This window comes from Phalangium opilio, unplaced genomic scaffold (assembly GCF_054372755.1).
Source record: "Phalangium opilio isolate 3A_F unplaced genomic scaffold, DU_Popi_V2 ptg000041l_1, whole genome shotgun sequence".
In the NCBI taxonomy this organism is placed as follows: Eukaryota; Metazoa; Arthropoda; class Arachnida; order Opiliones; family Phalangiidae; genus Phalangium; species Phalangium opilio.
In genome coordinates this window covers 3860026-3874711 of record NW_028324165.1, presented here as the reverse complement: position 1 = coordinate 3874711, position 14686 = coordinate 3860026, and the positions used below count along the sequence as shown (strand labels likewise).

The 14686-nt window shown below is 40.4% G+C and overlaps 1 protein-coding gene across 11 annotated transcripts in view; it reads right to left on the bottom strand.

The window, feature by feature from the left end:
• Positions 1 to 332: 332 nt before the first annotated feature.
• LOC149679432 (uncharacterized) overlaps positions 333 to 14686 on the bottom strand; it is a 62403-nt gene continuing 48049 nt past the window's right edge. For 6 of the 11 annotated variants that reach the window (XM_089835167.1, XM_089835165.1, XM_089835163.1 and 3 more), the window contains 7 exons: positions 12774 to 14644; positions 12611 to 12676; positions 6852 to 6933; positions 6678 to 6782; positions 6219 to 6350; positions 5234 to 6140; positions 333 to 1080 (listed from right to left, as the gene is read on the bottom strand). In XM_089835167.1, coding sequence (XP_089691293.1) covers positions 467 to 1080; positions 5234 to 6140; positions 6219 to 6350; positions 6678 to 6782; positions 6852 to 6933; positions 12611 to 12660 — 1890 coding nt within the window. In that variant the 5' untranslated portion in view covers positions 12661 to 12676; positions 12774 to 14644 and the 3' untranslated portion in view covers positions 333 to 466. Of the gene's footprint in view, positions 1081 to 5233; positions 6141 to 6218; positions 6351 to 6677; positions 6783 to 6851; positions 6934 to 9665; positions 12573 to 12610; positions 12677 to 12773; positions 14645 to 14686 lie in introns of all 11 variants that reach the window. The other 5 variants (XM_089835170.1, XM_089835169.1, XM_089835161.1 and 2 more) reach the window with 5 other exon arrangements.

Genomic DNA, 14686 nt, shown 5'->3' with positions numbered 1-14686 from the left:
AGGGAGCCAGACACACACTATTGCCATAGGAGTAGCAGCCATTTCTCTACTTAGAGGCATTATAAACTTATGTCTTTTCCTATAGAGGTATTAAATAGCGTTAAGAATGTTTATCCACATAAATCTGATGAACATCAAATAAATACAGAGTACAAACCTTAGGTCAATTGGTCGTTAAATTTTTCCCTCAAAATGTTTAACAGATGTTAGTGGAATAAATTGCAAGCAAAAGAAAGGAGAAGACAAGTTACAAGTATTTATTCGCTCTCGATTGCCCCCTCCCCATTTGCGCAATTGGCAATTCTCTAGCCTTGCAACCACAACAAGATATAGAGGCGTCTCTGTATTTTTTATTTTAGCATTAACAGTTACAGCCCATTCATTACAGAAAAGGATGAAAGAGAAAGTTTTTGTCCAACAATATTTAAAATGTTCATGTTACGATTAAAAAGAAATTTTACATTGTCTAGCAGCCTTCAAATCCAGTCATGTGCCTTCTACGTTTATGTTCTGTCAAATAACTCTTCCACGTACTTGCGTAGTCACATTGATTACATTTGAAGGGTTTTTCACCACTGTGAATACGTTGATGTGCGATCAAATTAATCTTCTGCGCACATTTATAGTTACACTCTTCACATTTGAAGGGTTTTTCACCTCTGTGAATGCGTTGATGTGTGATCAAATTACTCTTCTGCGTGCTGGCATAGTCACACTGATCACATTTGAAGGGTTTTTCACCACTGTGAATGCCTTGATGTGCGACCAAATGAACCTTCTGCGTGGATCCATAGTCACAATGATCACATTTGAAGGATTTTTCACCTATGTGAATGCGTTGATGTGTGATTAAATTACTCTTCTGCGTGCTGGCATAGTCACACTGATCACATTTGAAGGGTTTTTCACCACTGTGAATGCGTTGATGTATGATCAAGAGATACTTCCACGTACTTGCATAGTGACACCGATCACATTTGAATCGTTTTTCTTCGTTACCCTTCTTAATGTGACGTTGTGAACCCCTTTTATATTCAGCAGAATAATTGATCCGAGTTGAACTTTTCTTCTTGAATTTTCCTGCAGAAAATTATTAAACGAAATATAAAAACGACACGCACACCATTTACAATATAGCATCAAAAAACCATTAACATTCAAGCGCACTTCATAAAAAATGTAATGCTAAGGCCTGTAGGAAAACTCAGTCTTAAAGAAAAGAAACAGTGCTGATCAAGGCGTTAGCCGATGAGAAAACGACCTCATTAACCAAAAGCCTGGGGATGAACGAACACCAACTGAAATGCAGGAGAAACCTCGGCGCGAAACTAGAAAGGTCGTATTGATGCTGAGTGAACACAAGTTACCAATGGGCCTTTATAGAAAGTTTTCACGGCTTGCGCACCTTGTTGATTTGTCCCGCCGCGCCTGCGCATTATAACAGCCATACTTCACCAAAATTCTCTCTGACGTGACGTCACTAACCTTAACCGTTAAGCCTAGGCTTCCATAGCCCATTTTAAGAGATGGATACACAGGAGAACGAGTAAGTTATTTTAAATATTAATTAATTAGAGAAACAAACGTGTTAAAAAAGCCCACCATTTTATCAGTCTGCTTTATCTCTCCAAATCTTGCCTCCAGTTCGTGTTTTTTATAACACAAAACTGGCTGAACTGAACTGACTCAATTTGAACTACAAGAGGGGCCAAGTACCCATAATTCCTTTAGAACTTTCTGTAAAGGCCTATTTATATCGTTCTTGCCATTGAGTTCTAATATATTTATTTCTAGAGTTTTTGTTGAATTTCCTCCTCGCGTACTCGATTCGTCGAATTTCATTACTTTATCATTAGTCGTTAGCGCCATCTGTCGCCTTACGTGAGAAGCTTAAAAGAATTTCCCACGATTTTGCGGGAAAGCGCCCCCCAAATTCGACGCAGCTTGAGTTTGAAAATTAGGCTTAGGAAGAAGTAAAGCGCGAAATATGAAAGTTAGGTAATTGAAAAGCTGTAAGTGGAGCCTAATAAATAAAATTTGATATTTAGTAAATGGAATATTGATCAATTTCTTATTCAATGCGTGTTTTTACTTTAGAATTATATGTTATTAGTTATTAAAGTAACACATAATGTGAAAATGTATTAAATTTTAAAATGGGTCGAAAATGCTCAGTAGAAAAGTGTGTCAACACTGGTAGAAATAAAAATGTTTTGTGACATAAGTGTATACGTATAGAAATTAGAAAATTAATAAATATTTAGATAGTTCAACCCTTTTTGAACTGTACGATTAAGATTCCCTACAAAAATTCGGAATTACCAAAACAATGGTGTCAGGCCATTAATGGAATTGAATGGACTCCAAAAAAAAGACATTTGCGGTGATCATTTTTGTCAAGTTGACTATCACGAAAGCTCAAAAATACATATACTATCGGTTAATGCAGTTTCTTCTCTGTTTTAACTCGAATCTAGCAATTTACTTCCATTATCATAGCGGTTTCTAAACATTTCCTATCTATATTAAGAAATTATAGCAGACGCCATAGTAACAAATATGTGTTTTTAAGTGAAATAGATGGCGCCACCACCTAATGATAAAGTTATCCGTCCGTCCCATAATTTCAAAAACGATGGTCGCGCGAGCGCGAAAACCCGATATCCAAATAGAACTCTAGAAGGATATATGTTCTGAACTCAATGGTTCTTGCACCTCCTCTCTCTTGTCACGCCTAGTTTTCACTTTGTATCTCTGTCTGGCAAATGGCACCACCGACTGTTATATTTTCCACATATGTGAAATAAAGTACAATTGACACATAATTAAATACAACTAATGTGGATATACCCTTCGATAGATAAAACTTATTGTTCCAAAAATCTGCGTAACCAGAAACAATATCTCATTTTATCCAGCTACAAAAAAACTCCAAATTTTTGGTCGAAATAAGTACCAGCATAAGAAAATAATATTTAGCTCCCTCTAAGTATGAAACTCTCCATTTAAGCCATGTAAACAGCATTTTCTTTCATCGAAATTTTTAAAAAGTTTCTAAAGCCACCTAGTCTATTAGGAACTTATGGCGTTAAAAAAGCTGATTATTTGTTTAGAAAATTTTCAAATTTTATATTATAATTAAATCGTTAAAGGTCTTGAAGTTCTTATTATGATAATTATAACTGATTAAGTGCATGTCAAAATTATCATAATAAATTAATAGATAGCGCGAGATTTCTACGACCAAGGCTAGCCCCTACACATACGAGGTAAGGAGTGTCTCGTGTCTCTACGGGCGTGGCCAAAATTCCCCGGCCCATCGTGCTTTTCACGGACACCTTAGGTGGCGGTTTCGCCCCCCTTTACTCGTAGTGGCAAAACTACTCCCACGGGTCATAAATAGGAAGCGCGCCAAATTTGGAAGCAAATGCTGTAGTATGAAAATGTACTACGTTTCATACATATAGCGCTATATCAGTTGAAGGGGGGAAACGTCACAGTTGGGCCTGCCAATAAACGGAGCCGGTTTTCACCCTCCCTCCGTGTGGGCCGCTGAAGAACTCTATGCTAAATTTCCCGCGCAATATGGCGCCTAGGCGGGGACTAGCGAAACCCCGCCTCAAAATCTCACCTCCCCCCCCCGAATTGAAATAGCTCTATAGAGAGCTATATATTATTTTCTTATGGTGCCAGCGATGAGAAAGGAGTGAAGACCCTTGCGAAAGAGGACATTTTAAAGGTTCTGATACATAATAATCTAGCTTTATTGCGCGTCCATAGACATCCAGTGGGCTATATTTCAATGGGTCACGATTTCAATGCATAGAGAGGTGGTGGCTAGACCCTACGGCACAGCTTACCGACAGCGCCCTATACTAAGTATTACAGTGTTAACCTTGGAGATATTTTAAGTGAGTGAAAATGACCAAATCAAGCTCTTTAAAAGGTCAGGTTGGAAGAGATGTTTTCAGAGATAACAGATTTTCAAAACTCTTTTCTATAATTAAACATATTTTAAAGGTCTGTGCTATAATTCACTTCAATCTGTGGGCTGAGATATTTAAATGAAAGGTCTGAGGAAAAATTCAATTGCGTTATTTTGGAGTGCAGACTGTGCAGCTGAGAATGGAAAGTAAATGTTATCATTTCATATAAAAAACTAAAAAAGTCGTATAAATTCAATTATGTGAGAATTGAAGAACAAAAATTCCTGAGCTAGTGAAGCGATTTTTGAATCTGACCAAATGAAACATCACTAATTCTGCATTTAAAACGCCATACAGCTGGGATTCTAGATAATTGCTTTGAAATCTCAAAATTATAGGACTTAATTGGGCGATTTGTGAAATTATAGGACTAAATTGGACGATTTGCGAAATTATAGGACTTAATTGGACGATTTGCGAAATTATAGGACTTAATTGGACGATTTGTGAAATTATAGGACTTAATTGGACGATTTGTGAAATTATAGGACTTAATTGGACGATTTGTGAAATTATAGGACTTAATTGGACGATTTGTGAAATTATAGGACTTAATTGGACGATTTGTGAAATTATAGGACTTAATTGGACGATTTGCGAAATTATAGGACACTTTATAACATATTGAAGAATCAAATTTCGAAAGGGTTCCCAAAAACATGGGCCCGCCCACAGTTGCGTGCACTACTCCCCTGTAGTTACGCCACTGAGCCCAATGTCGTTTGATGAAAACTTTGGCTGACACACTTGAAATCCCCGAAATTATTCCCAATTTTGAGCAAATCCCTATACGGGTTCTGCATGAACCCTGGAATAGGGATCTGCCTGCTTTTACCAGGAGTATTAAATAGGTGTTTTCAGTTTTTCACCCAGAATGCTGCATCGCCAATAGCGTATTCAACTTAGCGCTCAAGGGTTCTAGATCTGCTCGCTTGGATTTCTGTTTTCCATTTACCGAGCGCTGGACCGGGGACCCGAGATCCCATCGGTGCTGATCTGTACAGAATAGATAGCTCGCTAAATTTGTAACGACGATTAGGAGGGAAAAAGACAATCGTTAACGCAGCTCAAGAAATGAAGCGCATTTCATGTCGTCTAGAGCAAATCGAGAGCAGTTATGTGGAAAACGCCATTAGACTATACACCGAGGAGGCGGAAATGATTGATTAGCATATTTCGCCCATTGGGGGTAGGAATATGAAACCCCAGCCTAGGCACACAGACTATTAAAGTATAAAATGACTTACCAATTTCCGAACAACGTGATTCGGAATTCTTTGGAGCGATTTCTTGAAATGTCTCCGAGTTGGACACCGAACTATTATTTCCGACTTCAATCGGAACTTCGGGTAAATTGATCTCCATAGAGACAGAGGTCAATTCTGACAGTTCATTTGGGCTACGTTTTGGTTTAGGAACACACACTGGCACACTCATTGACCTTAGATCAAAAAGCTTCAGTTTTGGCAAACACAGTACCAAACTTCTATTTTGTCTATCTGTTTTCTTCGCACCTGTCCAGGTTATTCTGGATTGGTTATCATCGAGATCGTTTTCTACGGCTAATTCTAGTGAACCACATTCGACATTTGCGCCAAGAGAAAGATCCAAATGGTTTTGAACTTCAACATTCAATTCAGGAACACGAAATTCCTTCGATCGAGTTGATCTTTCGTCAATTTCTCCCTCTGTCGAGACACTTTGTGATTTATTACGATGAGAATCGATAATATTATTGTTCACAAGTGGTTCTCGTGACCAATCACTTTCCGTCGTTGTGTCGAGAGGCATTTTCAATTGGTTTTCGACCTCGAACTTTGGCGAAGGTACACAAAGTGGCGAATTGTCACTGTATATCAATTTAGGGACACACCCATTCGTAATTCGCGTTATAAACCCCACATTTTTAGACTTTTTTGGGATAATTTCAGTTCCGTTGTTTGTATTGCCAACCTCGGCAACATATTGAGGCTCAGAATCAGGCGATTCTTCACTAATATCTTCTCTACCCAGCATGCCTTGGACATTGACAGCTTCGACACTGTGCATCACAATTGGAAGAGATAACTCCTGGCCATTAATCCCCGAATCATTTTCAACGGGTTCAGATTTCACTAATTCATCGTTAGCTAATTGATGTATTCCACTTTTCTCCTATTTTTCAAACAATCAACTCTTAACCTTTCGAGTAACTCTTTCCTATCGACCATGAAAATGAAAAATGTTCCATACCATCAGATCTTTGATTCTCCTTTCCAACTCTTTATTGACCCTACTGAGTCTTTCAATTTCGTCTATTTGTTTATTTATCGTTAACGTTGTTTTCACTCTCTCTTTTCCCATGTTTGAAATTAAAACATTACGCTAAACAAAATAAGATTTCATTTTAACAGTAAATATTCTTTGGACTTTCTTTGGCTGAGCGTATTTTAAAGGGGCAAGCAAGAAAGAACAAAGTTCCTTGTTGGGTTTCTTTGTTACTAAAGAGGGATGTGTTACCAATCCCCTTAGATCAGAGCCAATCCTGATTGGTATTTTCACAAATAAACCTAATTATTCACCCACCCACAGAGTTTGGTTCTACTTTAAGGGACATAAGATTCGACAACTCATTCTGTACATTGAAAATGGGCTACGATACCAAACGTGTCTCAATATTTCTGCGCTTAATTTCACACTAGTTAAAAATACCTCGGCTTCCAGTTCCCTGACTCGAACATCCCTGGCTTTAACTTCATTGATAAGATCATCTTTACTCAAGTGATCATAATTACAATCTTCCTCAGTGTTCATTTCCTAAAAACAAAGTTTCCCTAATTTTATATTTGCCTTAAACAGCCAATATTACAATAATTTCTCAAATACCTCTTTAATCGCCACCCTTTGAAGATTTACTAAACTCATTTCGGAATTTTGTGCAGAAAGTTTGTGAAATTGGAAATCTTCCCTAAAATAAAATTTCTTTTCAAACAGAAGAAAACGAACATATAACAAGAAGGGTTCCCCAAAAAAAAAAGGGTTCAAAAGATTGTGACAATTGACACTGCAACTTCCTTCAAGATTAGGGAATTCCTCAAACCCATTTTTTGAATACAACTAGCTTCGTATAAATTATTTATTCTGCTAGTATTTGCCTTATTTTTTAAACAGCAAGAAAGATCTTTTACTTTTCAAGGTAAAATAGTTTCGATAGGTTTGGATTCGTAACACGTGACGAATGATTTATTTATTTGCTACTAATAGTACATATAAGCCACTAGGGCTCGGTTAGTACCCCAGAAAAAAAAAAGAAAAAAAATATTTAAATTTAAATATCAGTATTAAGGTAAGAGGACAAGTTAAAGATTAGTGAAGTAAAAGTAGTTATACATTAAAGAGAAGAAAATGTGGGACAACAATCAAATAAAAGAAAAAAAAAATAATAAAAAAAAACATTAATGTTAATTTTATGAGCTACTTTATAAAAAAATGAGATCTTAAATCAGGAATGATTGACCATAAAGTGGAGTTATTGACTATTGCGAAATTTATCGAAGTGGGAAGAAAGGGCGGCACGGAATTTAGGTTTATCAGTTAGGGCTATGATGGACTCTGGGAGTGCGTTCCAATCAGTTATTACGGAGTGAGTAAAGTGTTGTAAACGAACATTGGTGTTGGCCCTAGGTTTAAGTAATTTGAGGGAGTGCCCGCGTGTAGAGTGGATAGGTGCAGGACTAAATAAGTTATTGATATCCAGGGCAAGTTTATTATTGAAAAAGTCATGTAATAAGCATAGGTTGTTGATACGATGACGGGTTAGGACTGGGTCAATGGAAAGTTTTGACAGCCTAACAGGGGCGGGTAGGTGATCTAGCTTGTGAGCCAATTTAGTGATCCTGTTTTGAGCTTTTTGGAGGGTTGTAATACCAATACAGGAGGAAGGGGTCCAGATTGGGGAAGCATAGTCTATTAGGGGTAAGGCTAGGGAATTATAAATTGTCTTAATTAGTTTTGAGGACCGAGTGGAAAAGTTACGCCGAATTAACCCAGAGATACTACTTAGGCGTTTGCTGACTTTATTTGTGTGTTGAGAGAATTTCAAGTCAGGTTCTACAATTACACCTAAATCTGGCTCTGACAAGGAGGCTTTAATAGGGCTATCATAGAGTAAGTATGTGTGACGTGGGTTTGATGAGCCTAGGTGTAGGACTGCACATTTATTGACATTGAAATTGAGGCCATGAGTGGTAGCCCAATTCTCAATAGATTGCAAATCTGCCTGAAGATTAGTGACGTCAGAAGGGGAGCGGATGCGGTGAAATAGTTTAGCATCGTCAGCAAAGAGCAATAATGAGGCAGAGCGTACTACATTAGGAAGGGAATTTATAAAAGCATTAAAGAGGAGGGGGGCAAGGACTGAACCCTGAGGTACGCCTTTCTCTATTGGGGCCCAAGATGAGTGTTTGCCTTTGACTACTACACGCTGACGACGATTCGATAAGTAATTCTGCAGCCAAAGGAGAGCCCTGCTTGTGACTCCAGCATTGTTAAGGGACTTCAAAAGTAAATCATGGGGAATACTATCGAAGGCTTTGGCGAGGTCGAGGTAGATTACGTCAACACTGGAGCCTTCGTCTAACCATTTAGTCCATAGGTTAGTTGCAACTAGTAAATTAGTAACACAAGAGTGGTTGTGTCGAAAACCGTGTTGGGCCGTATTAAAGAAATTGGTGTTACTGAAGAAATGGAGTAATTGATTATGAACCAAGATTTCGATTATTTTTGACATGGCATTGAGGGAACTAATTGGACGATAATTGGAGGCGACAGTACGAGAGCCCTTCTTGAGGATTGGGGTGAGATTAGCCTCTTTCCATTGGGGAGGTAGAGTGCCAGAGGAGAAGGAGAGGGATATCAACCTGTGTAGGGGGTAGCAAAGTTGTACAGCGAATTGTCTTAGGATCATGGGGTGGATGCCATCAGTTCCAGGGGACTTGTTAGTGGAGAGTGAGGTGAGAATTTTGAGTAAATTTGGGAGTGAGCAGTCAAATTGGGAGAGGCTAGGAGAGGGGCAAGAGACCTGAGGGGGGATGTACTGGGACGCTAGGGGTCAGCAACGGTCGTCGCAAAGTAATCATTGAGAACTATGGCACTGTCGAGGTGGGTAGTAGTAAGGGAACCATCAGGGGCATGTAGTTGAAGTTGGGGAAAACGACATTTACGGAATTTATTAACATAGGCATAAAAGGATTTAGGATTGGTGGAAATTTGGGTAATCAGGGTGGCCTCGTGCTTTCTTTTCAGGTTTCTGGTGTGGTTGGTATAGGCATTGCGAGCCTTGCGGTAATCAGCTAGACGAGCAGCAATAGTTTCAAGGGATAAATGGGCAGCTTTAGCTTGCTTTAGCCTGCGCCAAGCTACGGTTTTGTAGTGTAGGGATTTTTTTTGTACGGGGGCGGATAGTGTAGGGTTTAACAGGGGTGCGAAAGGGGACAAAAGCTTCTATACATGACAAGATAATTGAGTGGAAAGCACTCCATATGGAGTCGAGGTTATCGCCCTGAAGTAGGGTGTCCCAGTTGATGGAATCGAGGAAGGCACTGAACGGGACTAGGTTACATTTAAAAAAATTTCTTATGGGGCGGTGTAAATAGTTAGGGGTAGTGAGGTTGGTTAGAAAAACAACAACATTATGCTCACTTGGGCCCAACGGAGGCAAATATGTAGGGTTAAAGATCAAGTTTTCATCGGTACTAAAAACTAGGTCTAGAACACTATCGTCCGAGTTGACACCACCGTTCCGAGTGGCAGAAGTAATAAATTGAGTTAATTCACAATTGATGACTGTGTCGAGAAAGGTTCTTGAGTAAGGGCTGGCGCCCCTCTGGTGAATGGAGTTCACCCAGTCCAATTTTGGGTAATTGAAGTCCCCAAGTAAGAGGAGGGTAAAATTGTTAAAGTCACAATAGCGAGTTATAACATTGAGGTACTCGAGAAGCTGAGAATGGTTATCGTACGTGGGGGAGCGGAGAACCGTGAGTAGATCGAGACCGCAATAGTGGTCACGCGAGGGTGTGAAGTTAAAATCAGAGTAATCGAGTTGACGCGAGGGCATATGATCGAGTAAATATAGCGCGACACCACCGCCTGGAGAGCACAGACGATCCACGCGAAAAGTTGCATAACCATCGATAGGGTATTCGTTAGAAGTATGATCGGGGGTCCACCAGGTTTCAGTGATGGCAGTAAGTATAGGGCGATGTAGCGAAATTAGTGAGCGAAATTCGGTGAACTTGACGGGGCCAAAAAGGCTGCGGGCATTAAGAAGAAGGCCCTTCGAAAAGTCGGTGCCTCTGGGTAGTTTATATGCTGGCGGGTCGAGTTTTGGCAGCGAGTTCATAAGGCATTGAAGGTAAGTATCGGAGTGGGGGGTAAAAGGTTTGATCATAGGGTTCAAGGAAGGAGGTGGTTGAGTAGGGAGCGTAGACAAGACCGGGATAGAATTAGAGCAAGTAACTTGGGGTGAGTGGATTACTGATAGTTTTTTTGGTAGGTGGCACTCGAGTACTGTAAGGGAATAGGTGGCGGAGTGAACGGTTGTTGGTAAAACGGGGCAGGTAGTGATGGTGTAGTGTGCCATGTGTTGGAGTAGTGCGGACGAGCTGGAAGGGGTGCGAGCATCCTTGGCTGGGGAATAGGGGGCTGTAATGGGGTAGGGAGCAATGGGGGCGATGAGCGAAGTGTAGGCACGCCATTGTGGAGTAAGTGGTCGCTAGTAGGCGAGGCAGCAGGTTTTGGCGGGAGGGTGTTTGAGTCGGCGCGTGAGAGAGATGAAGAGCGCGAGGAAATCTTGCCTTGTCGTATGATAAGGTCATGACGGCCATTGGTGCGGAGTTCTTGAAGTTGACGGCGTAAGTCGTTGTGCGCCTGACGCTGTTCAGGGGTTCTGTCAACTGTGTAGGAGAAGGAGAATCCATAATTTGTGTCAGTTTTGAGCGTATGTAACTGGCTTATGAAGTTTTGGCGCTTTCACAGTAGGAAACTTGAAGATAATCGGACGGGGTCGGTGGTCGTTATGTAGCGCACCAAGGCGGTAAAAATTAACAAGGAGAATGTCGTCGAATGGTAGGCCGGTGTCACGCAGAAGGGTCTTACAAAAAGAAGCATCGTCATCTTCTGAGGTATCAGGGACGTTAAATAGCAAAGCGTTACGTTTACGATGTTCGGTGGTAAAGGTAACACCGCGATTGGTGAAAGTCTGACTAGTTTGGAGGGATTTGAAATGGTTCAGTTCAGTTCGCAAGTCCGCTAGGTCAGCACGCAGAGGGGCAAGTAAGGGAGTATTAGCGACTGTTGAATCTCGATGCTTGGTGAGGGCAAGTACGTCAGCTTGGAGGGCGCTAATAGAGGTCTGATGAGTGTCTAGAAGTTTCCTACTGTCAGTACTATGAACGTCCAGGAGGTCACGCAGGGATTTAGCTTCATCTTGGGAACTTAAGAGTTCAGTATCAAGAGTTTGTACAGTAGTCGCGAGTACTTCCGTCTGAGTACGCAAAAGGGCAGTAGATTCCTCAATGACGCGTAGGAAGGCCTGCAGTTGGAGGATATCACAGCGGTTGGAATCACAGTTTTTTTGCACCTCATTGAGAGGAGAATCACATTTGGTTTGTACATCACGGCGAAGAGAATCATATTGTGTTTGTAGAGTTGAAATGGAAGCGGTGAGATTAGTGGTAGTGGGTAAACTAGGTAAGGCACTAATAGTTTTCTGTAGGGAGAGATGGTCGCTTTGTATATTGCGGACAGTAGCGAGCGTTTGGTAGAACGTAGGCACTAGTGGAACGCAATGTTTACAGTAGAATTTGAAATTGTCACTTGGGTGAGCAAGATGGGCTTGATATAGGTCAAGAGTAATATTAGAACAGCTTATGTGCGACCAATAGTGGCAGAGGTCACATTGCAGACCTTCATCCGTGTCAAGAACCAGTTGCGAGCAAGAAGGACAGGCAGTTGGGTCTAAATTTGAAGCGTGAGGGAGAGTCACAAGGGGGTCTATAGTGTCAGATTTAATGTTTTGAGATTGCGAAATGGATACAGAACGCGTAGAATAAGGATGCATCACGGGAGCGTCATTGGTAATCTTGTCAGGGCCAAGGGTTTTCAATATTTTTGGTGATGGGGGTGGAGTGCGAGGAAAAGGCATTGTATAGACTAGTAAGCGCCAAGGCTTAAGGGAATCTGTGCACAAAATAGGAGCATTCACCACATTTTCGCGATGCACCCGCGCAAACGATTATATAATCGCGTAAAGGAACATTTTAGGCGTATATATCCGTCACAATTCACTGTTTAACTAGATTAATTACTGTTGAGACTAATTAATAACCGGGAGCCAACGCGACATAGAATCAGTCAGAAACAATTTCGCGAACCCGTTAACGACTCAAAACTTAAATCATCACGTAGGCGAACTTTTAATTAAATATTTATCAAAGATTTAAGACTTAATTACCGTTAATTGAACTAAAAAGTCGGTATTAAAACATTCAACAGTGGTACAACGAGGAGAACACTTTACAAACCGTTTCCTTCTTTTTGCTGATTGGCCTTATTGATATACAAGTTACAATTTATTCATCACTTACCAGCTTAAACGTTCGACCATAACACGACAATCCTTCACAAAATCCATCATACTTTATAGAGTTTCCCTGTTTAGATAGCATACGTAACATTTTAATGATAATTAAAAACATGGCCATAAAGAAAGATTCAGCGTTTTCCCCTCAGTTCAATATAGATTCTTACCAGTCAAGGCTTATATGAACGTTTTTCTTTCGCAGTTACTCACACTGTTCTGTTTTTTATGTTTTTCGGGTCTTTGGGAGAAAGAGTTTCCAATTTTATTAAGAGCTTTTCTTGTACATGGATACTCTTTTTGATAATCAATAAATTATTATTAAAGGATGAACCGTTACCGTAGCAAAGGAATTCACAAGAAGGTACAAACGCGAAAAAGAGAACGTCTAGCAGACAGCTTTAAAGGAAAGCGCGGCTCCGTTGATGCCCCTTATAGATGGCTTTTTTGCTACACAGTGGCTAAGCTTGCTGAAGGCCAGACTTAGAAATAAGGATAATTTTTAAACCAGTCCTTGGGACCAGTGAGCCCCCTAGTGTCCTAAATAATAAACTGGTCTCCGGAGTGGTCCCAGCCTTTGTTCTCCTATAGATTTGCAATTAATAAACTGGTCCCGAGGACCAGTAACCCCCACTTTTTGAATTAAAAAACTAGTCCAAGTAATTAATATACTGGTTTTGGACCAGTGGACGTGTGCTATTTCTAAGTCTGCTGAAGGCTAGTTAAGCCAAAGGCAGGAACCAATGGGAACTAGTGCATTAGGTCTGATTGGTTCCTGCCTTTTGCAAGGTAAAATTCGTGTCCAGAAGATCAGCCAGAATGCTGGTGATCATGGAGCCGCGCTTTCCTTTAACTTTTTCCAAAGCCAACAGACCAGTCTGGGAAATAAGGATATTTTTTAAACTAGTCCTTTGGACCAGTGACCCCCTAGTGTCTGAAATAATAAACTGGTCTCTGGACTGGTCCTAGCCTTTGTTTTCCCATAGATTTGCAATTAATAAACTGGTCCCGAGGATCAGTAACCTCCACTTCTTTAATTTAAAAACTAGTCCAAGCAATTAATAAACTGCTTTTGGACCAGAGGAATAGTGCTATTTCCCAGACTGCCACAGACTTCGTTACGATCTTTGACAGGGTGGAAAATAAGGGGTACGTTCAGTAACAAAAATCTCAAGGAAGTCGCTGTTTTCTTGATGTTTACTTGATGGGCTCGAGACGTCACAGTGACTTAAAAGGTTGTTGTACGGAAAAATGACACTTTGAGGTTAGCGCTGTTTTCGAAAATATAGATGGGGACTTGGGGAATCGTCTTACTGGCCCTCAAAACGTCACGAAGCGCAAATGGCGCTATTCAATTATTAAAACGACCTCGCAAAAATAAATGTTTTTAAGAAAATTATGCCTATTTGAATGGTAGAAGTATTTTTGTAATGAAAACTAATGCGATTACTATAGGAATAACATTATTGGAATTTAATTTTTAAATCCCGCGCCAACTTTTCGTCTGTCAAACGTTCAACAGTCAAGCGCTACGTCACGCCATCAAAAAAACCATATCGATTAGATGGTTTTTTTGATGAGCAAGCGCTGAGCATCATGACGTCAAAACCGGAAACTTGAAAAAGCGTACAGTGGGGAAAATCTGGCATCGCTTAGTAAGCGCTGTCATCAAAGAGGGTTACTGAACGTACCCAAGGATTTGTTTTAAGCTGGACATTGGGCCAGCGACCCCTCTGGCTTGGAATAAATAAACAGGTCCATGACCACTGACCAGGCCACGTCGTCTGCTAAATTGAAGATGTGGATGATTACAATATATTACCTAATGTCTGGACTCTGGAAACCCTTGAATTTTCTTAGTAGTCCTGTGGACCCCTGACCCCCCTCCGATTTAATTTTTAAACTGGTCCAGGCAATTTTTAAACTGGTCATTTGCCGTGTGCCACCGCCTTATTTCCCACGCTGAAAGTGACCAAACAAAGCCGTCTTCAGTCGTCTGCTTCAAAAAAGCGGTAAAACGTGGCATGCCGCTGAATATTGTCTGTTAAAAACACATCGTTTAATGTAAATAGTAAAGTATTCA